Source organism: Diplotaxodon limnothrissa, linkage group LG22 (assembly GCF_057381915.1).
Source record: "Diplotaxodon limnothrissa isolate DT_005_m linkage group LG22, D_limnothrissa_male_GT1.1, whole genome shotgun sequence".
Taxonomy (NCBI): Eukaryota; Metazoa; Chordata; class Actinopteri; order Cichliformes; family Cichlidae; genus Diplotaxodon; species Diplotaxodon limnothrissa.
This window is the reverse complement of record NC_140616.1, coordinates 28826652-28838677: the sequence shown is the minus strand read 5'-3', so window position 1 is coordinate 28838677 and position 12026 is coordinate 28826652. Positions and strand designations below refer to the sequence as shown.

General features: G+C 39.6%; 1 protein-coding gene across 1 annotated transcript in view; it reads right to left on the bottom strand.

Annotated features, from left to right (window-relative positions):
• Positions 1-209: 209 nt before the first annotated feature.
• fam135b (family with sequence similarity 135 member B) overlaps positions 210-12026 on the bottom strand; it is a 51843-nt gene continuing 40026 nt past the window's right edge. The window contains exons 13-19 of the mRNA XM_085345805.1: positions 5359-5525; positions 4976-5067; positions 4790-4887; positions 3510-3661; positions 3244-3354; positions 2583-2696; positions 210-415 (exon numbers count right to left, since the gene is read on the bottom strand). Of these exons, the coding sequence (XP_085201931.1) occupies positions 210-415; positions 2583-2696; positions 3244-3354; positions 3510-3661; positions 4790-4887; positions 4976-5067; positions 5359-5525 (940 nt within the window). The remainder of the gene's footprint in view (positions 416-2582; positions 2697-3243; positions 3355-3509; positions 3662-4789; positions 4888-4975; positions 5068-5358; positions 5526-12026) is intronic.

Genomic DNA, 12026 nt, shown 5'->3' with positions numbered 1-12026 from the left:
GTTAGCGGTTTAAACAGTCACAATATACCAATCCTTTATTAACAGCTGCTAACCATCCTAACAAATGGGATATACAAATCTGGCCTCTTGGATACCAGGAAATATATACATTACATCTATTGTACAGGGTAAAATGACCTCATCCCCTTCCTTTATACTCCTTTATCCACCATTCAGATCGGTCCAGCAAGCCTGCAGTAGGAGCACCTTTACTTGAAGTAGTTGAGTCCTGCCACTAAGAAGAACTTCTCCAGGAATAGCTCAGAGTCCAAGACGGCGATGTGGGCGGCGCGGCCGATCAGCGTGTTGGCTGTGTTGGGTAGAGCGTGGAACACATTCTGGCGGATCAGGCGGCACTCTTTAGCTTCTACGAGTGGCTGCAGGAGGTTGTTGATCATCTCGGTGTACACGGGCCCTTCAGTGCGAGGAAAAAAAAGGAAAGTAATAGCGTGTCCTCCTACGTGCATGATGTCTTATCCATATTCAAGTGTTAAAACTTAGGGCCACAGTTAGATTCATTAGTGATTCATCAGCTGTTTTTGTTTGGTCAACAAATGCCAGATATTCTATGGAGAAACTTACTTTTTCATGTTGATAGAGTGGGTATAAAATTAGGAAAGCTTCTAAATATAACGCAGTGCAGAACATCACCACCATCTAAACGACCTTAATAAGAAACATGAAACATACACCCCATAATAACAATAATTCTTGTCAATTTTTCTGATTTGCATACTTACTGCAACATACTTCCGTTCCACTTTTTTTGAAATCTCTGATGAGTGCAAAGTTTTGCCATTGCAGAGTGTTTACCCTTACTGGGATTTTTGCCCAAAGTTGCATGAGGCATGTACAGGTGCTGGTGAGCCAGACTGTTTTTTGCCCCAGTGCAATGACTTCCTAGAGTCTTGGCTGGTTGCCATACAACACCCTAGAGCCTAATCTCCTGTAAAACTAAAAATGTCATGCCAACCCCCCCAACCATGTCATGTGTGGAACATGGGTGGCAGGATCAGTTCAGAGTGTCTGCACAGATATGTATGACTTAAGTTTTCCATATGGGTAGAAATTTAGAAGAAGTTGCTAAATCTGAGCTGTTAAAGTCCAGAGGTTTATAAATGAAAGCAAATGAATTTGTTAAAGACGTCATCAGGCGATGCATTCATATTTAGCCACATGCTTAACGGTTTTTATACAAACTAGTAGATGTTTTAAGAGCTGACGGCTTGATGTTTTAAGGACATTTCACTTCTCATTCAAGGTTTCTTGATTTCTAAAAACAAAAGGTGCAGAGTGCCAGGTATTTACCTCCCTGTGGGGGTTAAACAGAGCTTGTGGCTTACAACACCAGCTATCAGCTACCTACCATGCAGTCTTGAGATCTCTTTCCAGGCATTTTACCCGTATTCACACTTTGCCTCTAGTTACCTTAAGGTCTCGCAGTGATTTAACCCTTAACTCCTGGTGACGTTAACAACTTGCGCCTGTTTTCACACCTTAGCTCACATGATCAATAGTGGATCAACGACCCTCAAGACCACCTTGAACTCTCCACCTTTTGGTTTTTAAATCTGAAGAAGTCTCTTGCGCTACGTCCACATGCACACGGATATTTTTGAAAACTGAGATTTTCCGTTTTCGTTTTGAAAAAACAAAACAAAACTCTGTCCACATGTAAACGCTAAAAACGAAATGTTGGCCAATCAGAAGTCTAGAAGCCTGGGTGTCAGCGTTTTCAAAACTACCCATGTACGTGTGGACATAGCCTTGGATGAACGGTCCAGTTCCTTTCTTTTTTTAAACCCTGACCTGGATGACTAAGAAACATATAAAACTAGAAGATGATACATCAGTGAATGTATTTGGCCTACACTGGCACAGTTACAGGTCTTCTGCTAACCATCTATAACCACTGATAACCCCAACCCTAAATGTATGGTATAAGATTTTTTTTTCATTATTCCATAAAGTCTTGGCAATCCATGGACAAAGAGAGGAATAATTCTCACTGACACATATAAAAATCTGTTGAGGCTATTTTCCAAAGAGGTACTTTTTTTGCTTCTCTCCAAATAATAAGGTCAGTGTTGAGAGCAAAGGCTGGACTCATCACTGATGAAGCCCTTAAAAGGTTTTGCATGTGGGTGTTCTAGACCCAGACATACGTAAAACAAAAGTAAAGCATTCCTATATCTTATTTTAACTCAACAGGGATGGCATGAAATGAGAAAAAGTGTGACTAAGTAACCTTCTGGCGTTTAAGTCATCGATGACACCATCAACTCTAACTCCAACTCAAACTCTGAACCCGAGGCGATCAGAATATGTAATTGCTGTTTTTATGACACTGTTCTGCCAAGTCTTCCCTATTAACCTGCAGTGTTAGAGGAGAGAAGGGGACACAGTCTTACCTGCTGTTATGTGAGGCACGCTCCTTTCGTGAATAATGTAAAATGTCATTCTAGGAACAAACAAGTGTGCTAAAATAATGTGGACGACAAGGTCCCCAGGTGCCCAGATATCCAGATAGAAACTATTGAAATACAAATATGAGCTGAAGTGATGACAGCTGGATTGTTCACCTGTGGTTCTATCTTTGAGAGCAGTTTTGCACATCTCTATTCTGGCAGAGTGAAAAGGAACGTAGCGGTCCTGCGGAGACGCCACTAGCACAACGTTCTTGAAGAACTGGAGCCCTACAAGGACATGAAAGACGCAAGTAAAGGAGACAGCACAGAGTAGAGAGAAGGAGGGCAAGACAGGGTAAAGGATTGAATTGGTTGTAAAATGCAAAGTACAATCACAAAGCACAATGACAGGCCTTGATACGATAAAGCTGTGTTTTTTTTTTTTCTCTCTCTCTCTAGTCTCCTCTCTGTGTGCTTTTAAGAGAGTGCACTGGTGGGTTTCCAATGACAGGGTTTGGATCACTTTGTCAGCCTGCCACAGCTGTAGAGAGGGGGGGGGGAAAGCGTTTTCAGGCTTATCTTCTTCAAGCCTGTGTGACAAACGACTGCTTTGTTCCACTCACACAGTGGGGAGGCCTCTCACAGGCCTCTTGCAGCTCGCTGGCAGGGGTTTGAGTGTTAGCGAGCTGACACGTACAGAAATTTGACAAAAAAAAGACAAGATGACAACATTTTCATTAATATTTGAACAGCCTGCCTTTCAAGCAACAGTCTGTAAAGTGGGGCCGTCAACACGCAGCCTCTGTTTCGGATCTCAGCCGCTTTCAAGCCGTACCTGGTTTCTGACTCAGGAGATAGAGGAACGTTTTCCGTGGATCAACGTGATCTCTGAAGGTGAGCTGCAGCAACGATCCGGATTTTTTCAGCTTCTGCATTAACCACAAACCTAAGCAAAACACACACACACCGAATCAGGACTCCACATGCATCACAGTAGCTGAGCAGTATGGATGATATTCTTAGACAAAAGACAATACGCTGCTGAGAGGCGCGAAACATGCAGCGCTCTGCCTTCTTCCAGGAGACGAGCCGTGGCCTCACCTGTGCTGACCAGTGTGCTGTTGTTGTACAGCGTTCCCAAGTGTGGCCCTGACAACGAGAGGAAAGTGTGCAGTTTGGGCAAATAGCAGCGGAAGCGAGGCCTCGTCAGCACCGAGCGGATGATGATGTTCCCCAGAGAGTGGCCGATGAAGCTGTTGGCCGAAGACAAACAACTTTCAGAGAGAGGAACTTGCAGCATGAGTGGGCGGCTGGGAAAAAAAAAAATGCCTCCAACGCTGCTGACCTACGACACTGCCCGATAGCTTTGGTAGATTCCTCTGGAAGCAGGAACGGGTTGCAGCGGAAGCTATTTGGAGATTCCTGCTGCAGCATGCGGTGATTACAGAAAATTCATTAACTTGCTAAATGTTTAAACATCCTCAAAGGCAATGACAACTTATTGATGCGAACATAGAGGACAAACCGCACGAATTAATAGCAGCTTCCCAGCAGTGGGAAATATTAGATTCATCAAGCTATGTCTGTCACTTAGTTTAATTACTGTACTGTTGCGGCTCTACCCACAATCCCTCATCTCCATCCCTGCTCCTTCTCATCTGTCTGCTCCCAAACTAAATATAGAGGTAATGTGGAAAGAACCAGATGCTGTTGCGGCACTCCATTGCCTTTTGTCTTTGATACTCGCTCCCCAGAGAATACGCCACAATAAAAAGAGAGTTAAGAAACTTGGGCAGAAACTCTCACAAAGAAATAAATTGTCACATTGAGGGCAATTAAGCGGGAAGATGGATAGCTTAATTTGATTGGAACTAGGCAGCACAGTGCTGCATAAAGCAGCGCAGTCTATCATGTGAAAGTCACAAGCTTATTGGCACGGTATGATAAGAGCTTTTCATCTGTTTTCTGCCACTTATCCATTTTGAGTCTATACATTATGACGGAGCTGTCATTCTCCGAAGTTAAGACTTCCACAGAAGAATCAGAGCCAAGTCTCTGCTGCCATCTGCTGACTGGACTGAATACTGCTCAGGCTGGTCCTTTACTGGTTTCCCTTAACCTCAAATGACTTCCCACATGAGAATCTTCTAGCAGAGGAACTGTAAGACCAAAATGAAACTACAAACTCAACTTGAAGGGTGATATATTCTAATTTCTGGAAGCAGGCTTGTTTGAAAAGTCACTTGAATGTATTTGCACCCTATCTCTGCCCTTAGGGGGTTCACCAGCAAGCTAGTGGATATTAAGAGGTTTAATATCCAATCAAAATGAAATGTGTCAATAATGGGCACGCTGCAGCGTGTTAAACCTGGCCGACTGACCTGATCCTGCCTATGGTGAGATTGTAGAGCTGGATGTGCTGAATGATTTCATCCAGCAGCCTGTCCGTCATGGCGTCGAAGTCTGCAAACGTGTCGGCCTACGGGAGAAAAGCAAGGCTGTCAGCGCTCTGCAAATTGCCTCGAAGCACACTTTCACAGTTTTGCTCCCGTCACTGTCAAATGTACCTGGTTTCTCTCAGACATGAGGAAGTCGAGCCTGGATCCTGGCAATCCCAGCTCTATGAAAGTCTTCACAAGACGAAGGTCAGCACTGTTTCCTAGAAGCAGGTGACGAAACAGACACACAAAGTTTGTAGCTCTGCTTTTATTAAGCATGTTCGATAAACATTTAAAAGTTAACCTGAAATGAGTTTCAGGGAATTAGTATTCACAGACTGCACAGTGCAGTGTAATAAAGTTGTAGGGCTTTATCAGGCTATATTACATTTACAATGCTAATAGGGAATGATATGAAAGGCTGTCACAGAAAGTTATGGATGTGTCAGTGCAATGCAGACGTGGAACTGGATCGCAGCGAAGCAGAACATTTTTTAAATGTGCAGCCTCACCATCAAGCCCATGGACGCACACCACCAGGTGTATGCCGTCATCAAACTCCTCATCATCCTCTTCAGGAGGGAAGTAGGGGAGATCTGATGCCAGGAGCGGGAGGTCGCTGTACAAGCTGGCCTGGAAGCTCAACTCTTTGAACAGCTCCTCTTTGGCTTTGTAGAAACTGGAGAAAAAAATGTGATATTATATTACTAAACTTATACTGAACAATTTTAAGCTAATGAGATATGAGCTGATTTAAGCCTTTAACCCTTTGCTGTCTCAGCCATCATATGTTCTAATTGTAATCTAGTCTTAAAAGGGCAAAATGTGGCTACTTTTTCATGTGTGACAGAATGATTCATTTTTATGACTCTTGACTGTAAACACTGGAGAGAATAGTTTAATAATATTTTTTTAAAATTATATACTATAATTGCCTAGCTTTAAACTTAGGCCTGAGTTTAGGGTTGGCATGTAGACCTAAGAGCAGGGGTGGCAAATTAATTTCCCCAAGGGGCCACATGAGATGTGGAGGGTCGCGCCAGTAGTCTTATAAAAAGATAAAATTGATATTAAGCAGAACTGAGTCCAGCCTACTGGGACAGTCCTCCACAACAGTCCCAGTATCTCACTTGCAGCCCGTTGGGAAAACCTAATTGTCTACCGCTGCCTTAGAGACAAGTTGATGTTTCATTTTCCAAAAAGTGAATTACTCCTACAGCTTTCGCCGTGTGGCCCAAATATAATAGACAACCTACATTCAATTTTCAGAATTTACATTGCTCATGCTGCCCACTTCTTGAGCAAGCCCGTGTTGCTTAACAGAAGTCTCAGACTAACCAGTAAGCTGCTCAAAAGTTTTATTACTCTGTCATTCTGCCAGGTTTCAGATTACAGTCATGCAGAAGTCAAAGCCAATCCGATTCAAGTTAGTGTACTTCCAGCTTATCGTGATGGATTTGTCTGTGTACTCTTTGATGTGACTTAATACATTCAGGAGGCATTTCACCTCGTTTTGGCTTCCTTGCTTCATATTTGCCCTCGTTTCATTTTGTTATGCTAGACTTTCCAAGCATGAGTAACTGCCAGCTACTGCACCAGATGTCAGGAGTCATCTCCCAAAACCCATGTAAACCCCTCATGTTTTGGCCTTCAGTGATTCCTGAGATTAGGGACAAAACAATATGGCCAGGATTTGATGATGAACTCATGTCTAATGGTGATAATTCTGACTGTCCAGAATCCAGGTTGCTGTACAAAGAACAGTTTGTCCTACATGAATCTTCATGTTGGACAAAATATATTTTTTGATTTTTCAAAAACACATTTACATATAATTGTTACACAAAGTTTTGTCTGTCTCACCATGTTTTGGTACAATCTCCCAGGTGTAACAGTTTTTAATAATTTATGTTTTTGCTGGAGAAGTGCAAGGTTTTTGTCAACACCGTCAGACACAAAGAAATGCAAAAATATATATTTTAAATGAAGTTGTTGCAGCTATTTTGACAATTACTTTTCATACTCAGTTGTAAATAGCATTTGTATTCTATTTTATTCTGTTGTATATATTATTTTATTCTATTCTATTTTATTCTATTGTATATAGTATTTTATTTTATTGCATTCCAGTGTTTTCTAATTTCTGCTACATAACTTTGCACTTTTGCTGTAACAAAACAAATTTCCCACCTGTGGGACTATTAAAGGTCATCTTATCTTATCTTATCTTATTAGCAGCTTCTCTATTCTATTGTTTATGCACATAGGTTTTCAAAGTAATTATACCACATTTAAAAGTAAGATTGTTTTGGCTTTTTATTGTTAGAGTTACAGTCATACATATTTTCAGAAGCTTGTATTTAATCTGTATAAGAAACAGTCATATTAAGCAGCATGCAAATTACACATTTATTGAGAAAATTATGTATTTTTATTGGAAGATCATGAGGGAGGAAAATATATGGTTCTCCAAAAGAGAAAAATAAACAAAAACTCCATATTATGGAGTTGACAAGGCGCTGACGGTGGTGACACTCTAGTAGAAAACAAGATATTATTTCTTTCAAAATGACAATTAAACCTTAACAACCTTTGTAATATCACAAGACACATCATAACAATTCTGCTTTTGCACATGTCAAGTTCTACATCTTAATAGTTCACCAGCAAGTAGCTATGGAACGCCAGGACTGCCATAATGAATTAATTAAATACATCATTAAATAATTAATTAAATGTGTCAATAATTAATTAAAATTGGAATTAATTAATTAAATAAATAGTTATGATATATGTAATTAATTAATTATTGACACATTTAATTAATTATTTATGTATTTCACGTTTTAATTAATTATTGACACATTTAATTAATTAATTATTGACATATTTAATTAATTATTTATGTATTTCACATTTTAATTAATTATTGACACATTTAATTAATTAATTATTGACATATTTAATTAATTATTTATGTATTTCACATTTTAATTAATTATTGACACATTTAATTAATTATTGACACATTTAATTAATTATTTAATGATATATTTATTTATTTCATTTTGGCAGTCCTGACGCCTGGCTCTCATCATGAAATAATTTTATCTGTCAGCCTCACCCATCAAACTCAGGGGGCGGGGTTAACGCTGATCGAGTCAAAACCATTGCTTTGGCCTGGTGGCCATTGTTTCTAGCACACAACAACCGGCATGTGGAAGCTAACAGAACTGAGCTTTGAAAAACCCTGTTTGTGTGTTACCAAATACCGTTTTAATATTTTTTTAGCCGAGAATGTAGTGGTTTAATCTTCATGTGTCTGGTCGGTTTGTCAAGATACAGCCTCTTTGCAAAAGTGTTTCGATGATTTCGGAGATGTCGTCCCAGTCTCACGGCAAAGCGTGGGATAGACCCGCTCGCCTCGCAAGCAATCCCACCGACAAAGCGCAGGCCCCGGTACACAGCTGTAGTAACCCCCGCTGACTTCTTTTACTGAGGTTATATTTATCGGTGTTTTATTTCCTGATGTTCTTATGTGTCCTACGTGTTTCAGTCGCCAATTCTGAATTATAACTAACATTAAAAACATGTTTAAGGAGGAGAGAGAGCAAATAAATCTGTTTAACATCTGATCTTTGGGTTTTTGTTCAGTAATCAGCGTGACCTGTGTATAAACACATAAAAGAGATAACGTTGGTGTTTCCGTCATGTAGTAACTGCTGGCTTTAACTGTACAAAGGTTGTTCGACACTATGAAACACATACAGACTTCATGATGTTCGGCTAATATTTTTATTGTGAATATTAATCATGCTGACCTCGCTCTGTACACCACGCAGCGAGGTCAGCATATCCACGATATCCTCAGCTCCATGAGTTAACACAGACTTTCACAGCTGACTATCTAACTGCCAACTATTCCAATGACGTGAAAATATACAGCATAAAGAAAAGTGTAAGAGACTCAGCAGCAGATTAGAATAACAGTTATACATTTAATAAATCACCAAATGAATCCAAGAAACGAGCAAACCTGTTCCGACAATTTGAATTTGTATTCCCTCAGCTGCAGACTCGCTGCTGTTTAAATGTTTGAAAAGGAAGATTAGATATAAACAAACGTCAAACATAGACTCAGTCTGCCTTCACATTTGATATGAGGCCAGCACGTATAGTGGCCTCAGCAGGCTATTACTGAAATACACGTGCTATATCATAAACTATGATATAAACAGGGAGGTCCTATTAACATGTTTAGTTTTAAAGGACACCTTCCTGCCTTTAGTCTCATTCATGAGCAGTATTAGTTTTCTTCTAACATCCAGAAGTCTGCACAATGTGTTTCATAGTTTGTAACAAGCCTTTGACAGGTAAACATAACATGACCGAAAAAGCAAAAAAAAAAAAAAAAAAAAAAAAAGAGAGAGAGAGAGAGAGAGAGTGTTGACATAAGAAGAGAAAATGCTCTCAATTATGGAGACAGGCAAATGGTTCATTTATGTTTGATGTGTGTTTATTCCTCCCTAAATATCGTCGGTGAAGTTTGCCATGCACGTCAGATTTTCCTGCGCATTTTTATACCTCTGCCAACAGAGAGAGAAAAAAAATCACATTCTAACAGACAGCTGGTGCTTAGAATACAGTTGAATAACTATTAAAAAACAGATGATATTTAGATGATAGTTCAGTCTAACACATGTGCCAGTGAACCATTAAACGTCTGTGAAACTATGCAGTTATGAAACGTAACTTTAACCTCAGCCAAACCGATTTGCTCAGTTGTAAATAAAACAGCGAAGTAAACGTGACCCGACAGACATAACCTGAGTGAATGAAGTCCAGCGTTTAACCACTGAGAGCTAAAACTCAGCTGAGGTTTGAAAGCTGTGTGCCGGTGATTGGACATCAGCCGCTGATAAAGCTGCTCGCCTATAAAGTGCTCTGTAAGGAAACAAGCTCCAGCAGCTCTGCGCTCGGGGAAAATACTATATTTACTTATCTTGTGCAGAAAAATGCGCTGACATTGCGTTATATCGAGCACCGGCTGCCCAGTTAAACTGTGACTATCACCAGGTAACGTAGGCGTGTTTCTTGAATTAGCAGCAGGTGTTAAACAGCTGACAGATGAGGAGGAGGATGCATGCAGGTAAACTGAGGGTCTGCTGAGCTGATCGCTGGTTTCGTGAGAAAAATGTCAGCTCGTTCTTTATGTTACAGAAGCACAGAGACACAAGACCAGGCGGAAAGAGACGATCGTTCGGTGAAAATGAGAATCTGCGAATGCAACATGTGGAACACGGAGAGTGGAATATGTAAACAAACCGGTTAATGTACCCCCTCGGTGCGCTCTGCATGCTAACTGTTAGCAGAGCTAGTGAAATCTCTGAAAACATCTGAGCACTTTTGCAAACATGTTCTATGTTGACAACCTGACCAGACATACGGCGCGACATTCGCGGCTAAAACACTGTTAAAAGTGTAGCTGGTGACAGAAAAACTACACCACCACCATTGCTGCCTGTGATTTGATCTGCATTCTGGGATAACTGGCTGCCCCAAGTCTACACAAGCAATCGATTATCTAGGATCGACCTGTTTTGACTTACTTTGCACGGCAACCAATCAAATGTTAGAGAAGCTGCATGGGCAGCGTTAACCCCGCCCCCTGAGTTTGATGGGTGAGGCTGACAGATAAAATTATTTCATGACGAGAGCCAGGCGTCAGGACTGCCAAAATGAAATAAATAAATATATCATTAAATAATTAATTAAATGTGTCAATAATTAATTAAATGTGTCAATAATTAATTAAAATGTGAAATACATAAATAATTAATTAAATGTGTCAATAATTAATTAATTAAATGTGTCAATAATTAATTAAAATGTGAAATACATAAATAATTAATTAAATGTGTCAATAATTAATTAATTACATGTGTCATAACTATTTATTTAATTAATTAATTCCAATTTTAATTAATTATTGACACATTTAATTAATTATTTAATGGTGTATTTAATTAATTCATTATGGCAGTCCTGGCGTTCCATAAGTAGCTGCCTACTACTCCTTGATTCCTAAGTTGGGCTAGCTAGTATATAGTGATGTGCTACGTGATCGCTAGCGACACAGCTGTGTTAGCATAACATAAACACAGTGAAGCTGGAGGATGAATGCTAACTTTTTACCACTTGATAAAGGTTAACGTGAGGATTCCCGATGGTTAGGCTGGCAGTGATCACTGGCTGTTTTTAGGGGCTTGTTCAGATGTAATAGAACAAGATAAAAAGCATTAAAAATTTTAACAGCACAACAGGCTATAAGAGTAGTGTGGGCCCGGAAGCAGGAAGCATCATCACTTAAAGACCAACTCTCGGGGCACAGCTAGCTCAGTAGATGCCACATGATTGAAAGGTTGGGCGTTCAAATCCAATGAACAGAGGCTATCCTGGATTGGTAGCTGCCCACTGCATCACTGAGTGAATGGGTTAAATGCAGAGGACTAAGCATTTTCCTCTGCATTCCTCTACAGGATTAATAATGTATACATAAACAATGAGATTCAAGATAAGGCAAATTTGATAATATTTGACACATCTGTGAAGCAGAAATATCAGTAAAACACACAAGAAGTAATATGACTGAAATATTAGTAAAAAATAACTTAATATAAATGGTGAATAGAACACTTTTGTGACATTTGTCAACACCATTAGAAAAAGGGTCAGACAAAAGTCCTGATGGTGTTGACATCTGATGGTGTTGACAAAATACCCGACTTTCTCTCATAACACATGTTTATCTGACAGAAGCCATCTTGTTTTTCATCATTTGCTGATGGCCTCTACAATCTACCTAAATGAGGCTGTTTTTACAAAAAAAATAATTAATTACATCGACTTTGGTGTTGACGCACTATGGTTGTGACACAGAGTTTTATCAGAAAGGTGTGCAATAAATGAAATAAAAACAAACAAATTATCACAGCAGTGACCTCATGGCATGTGTATCAAACAGGAAGTGGTAAAGGGGTCCTCAGAGTGTAAGCCACCCACAATAATTCCTGATTTTTTGTACTTTTAAAAAAATCTGATGGTGTTGACAAAAACTCTGGACACGATTTTAATCACTTAAAAAATATTTAAAAATAAAGTTTCAATTGCATATTTTGAT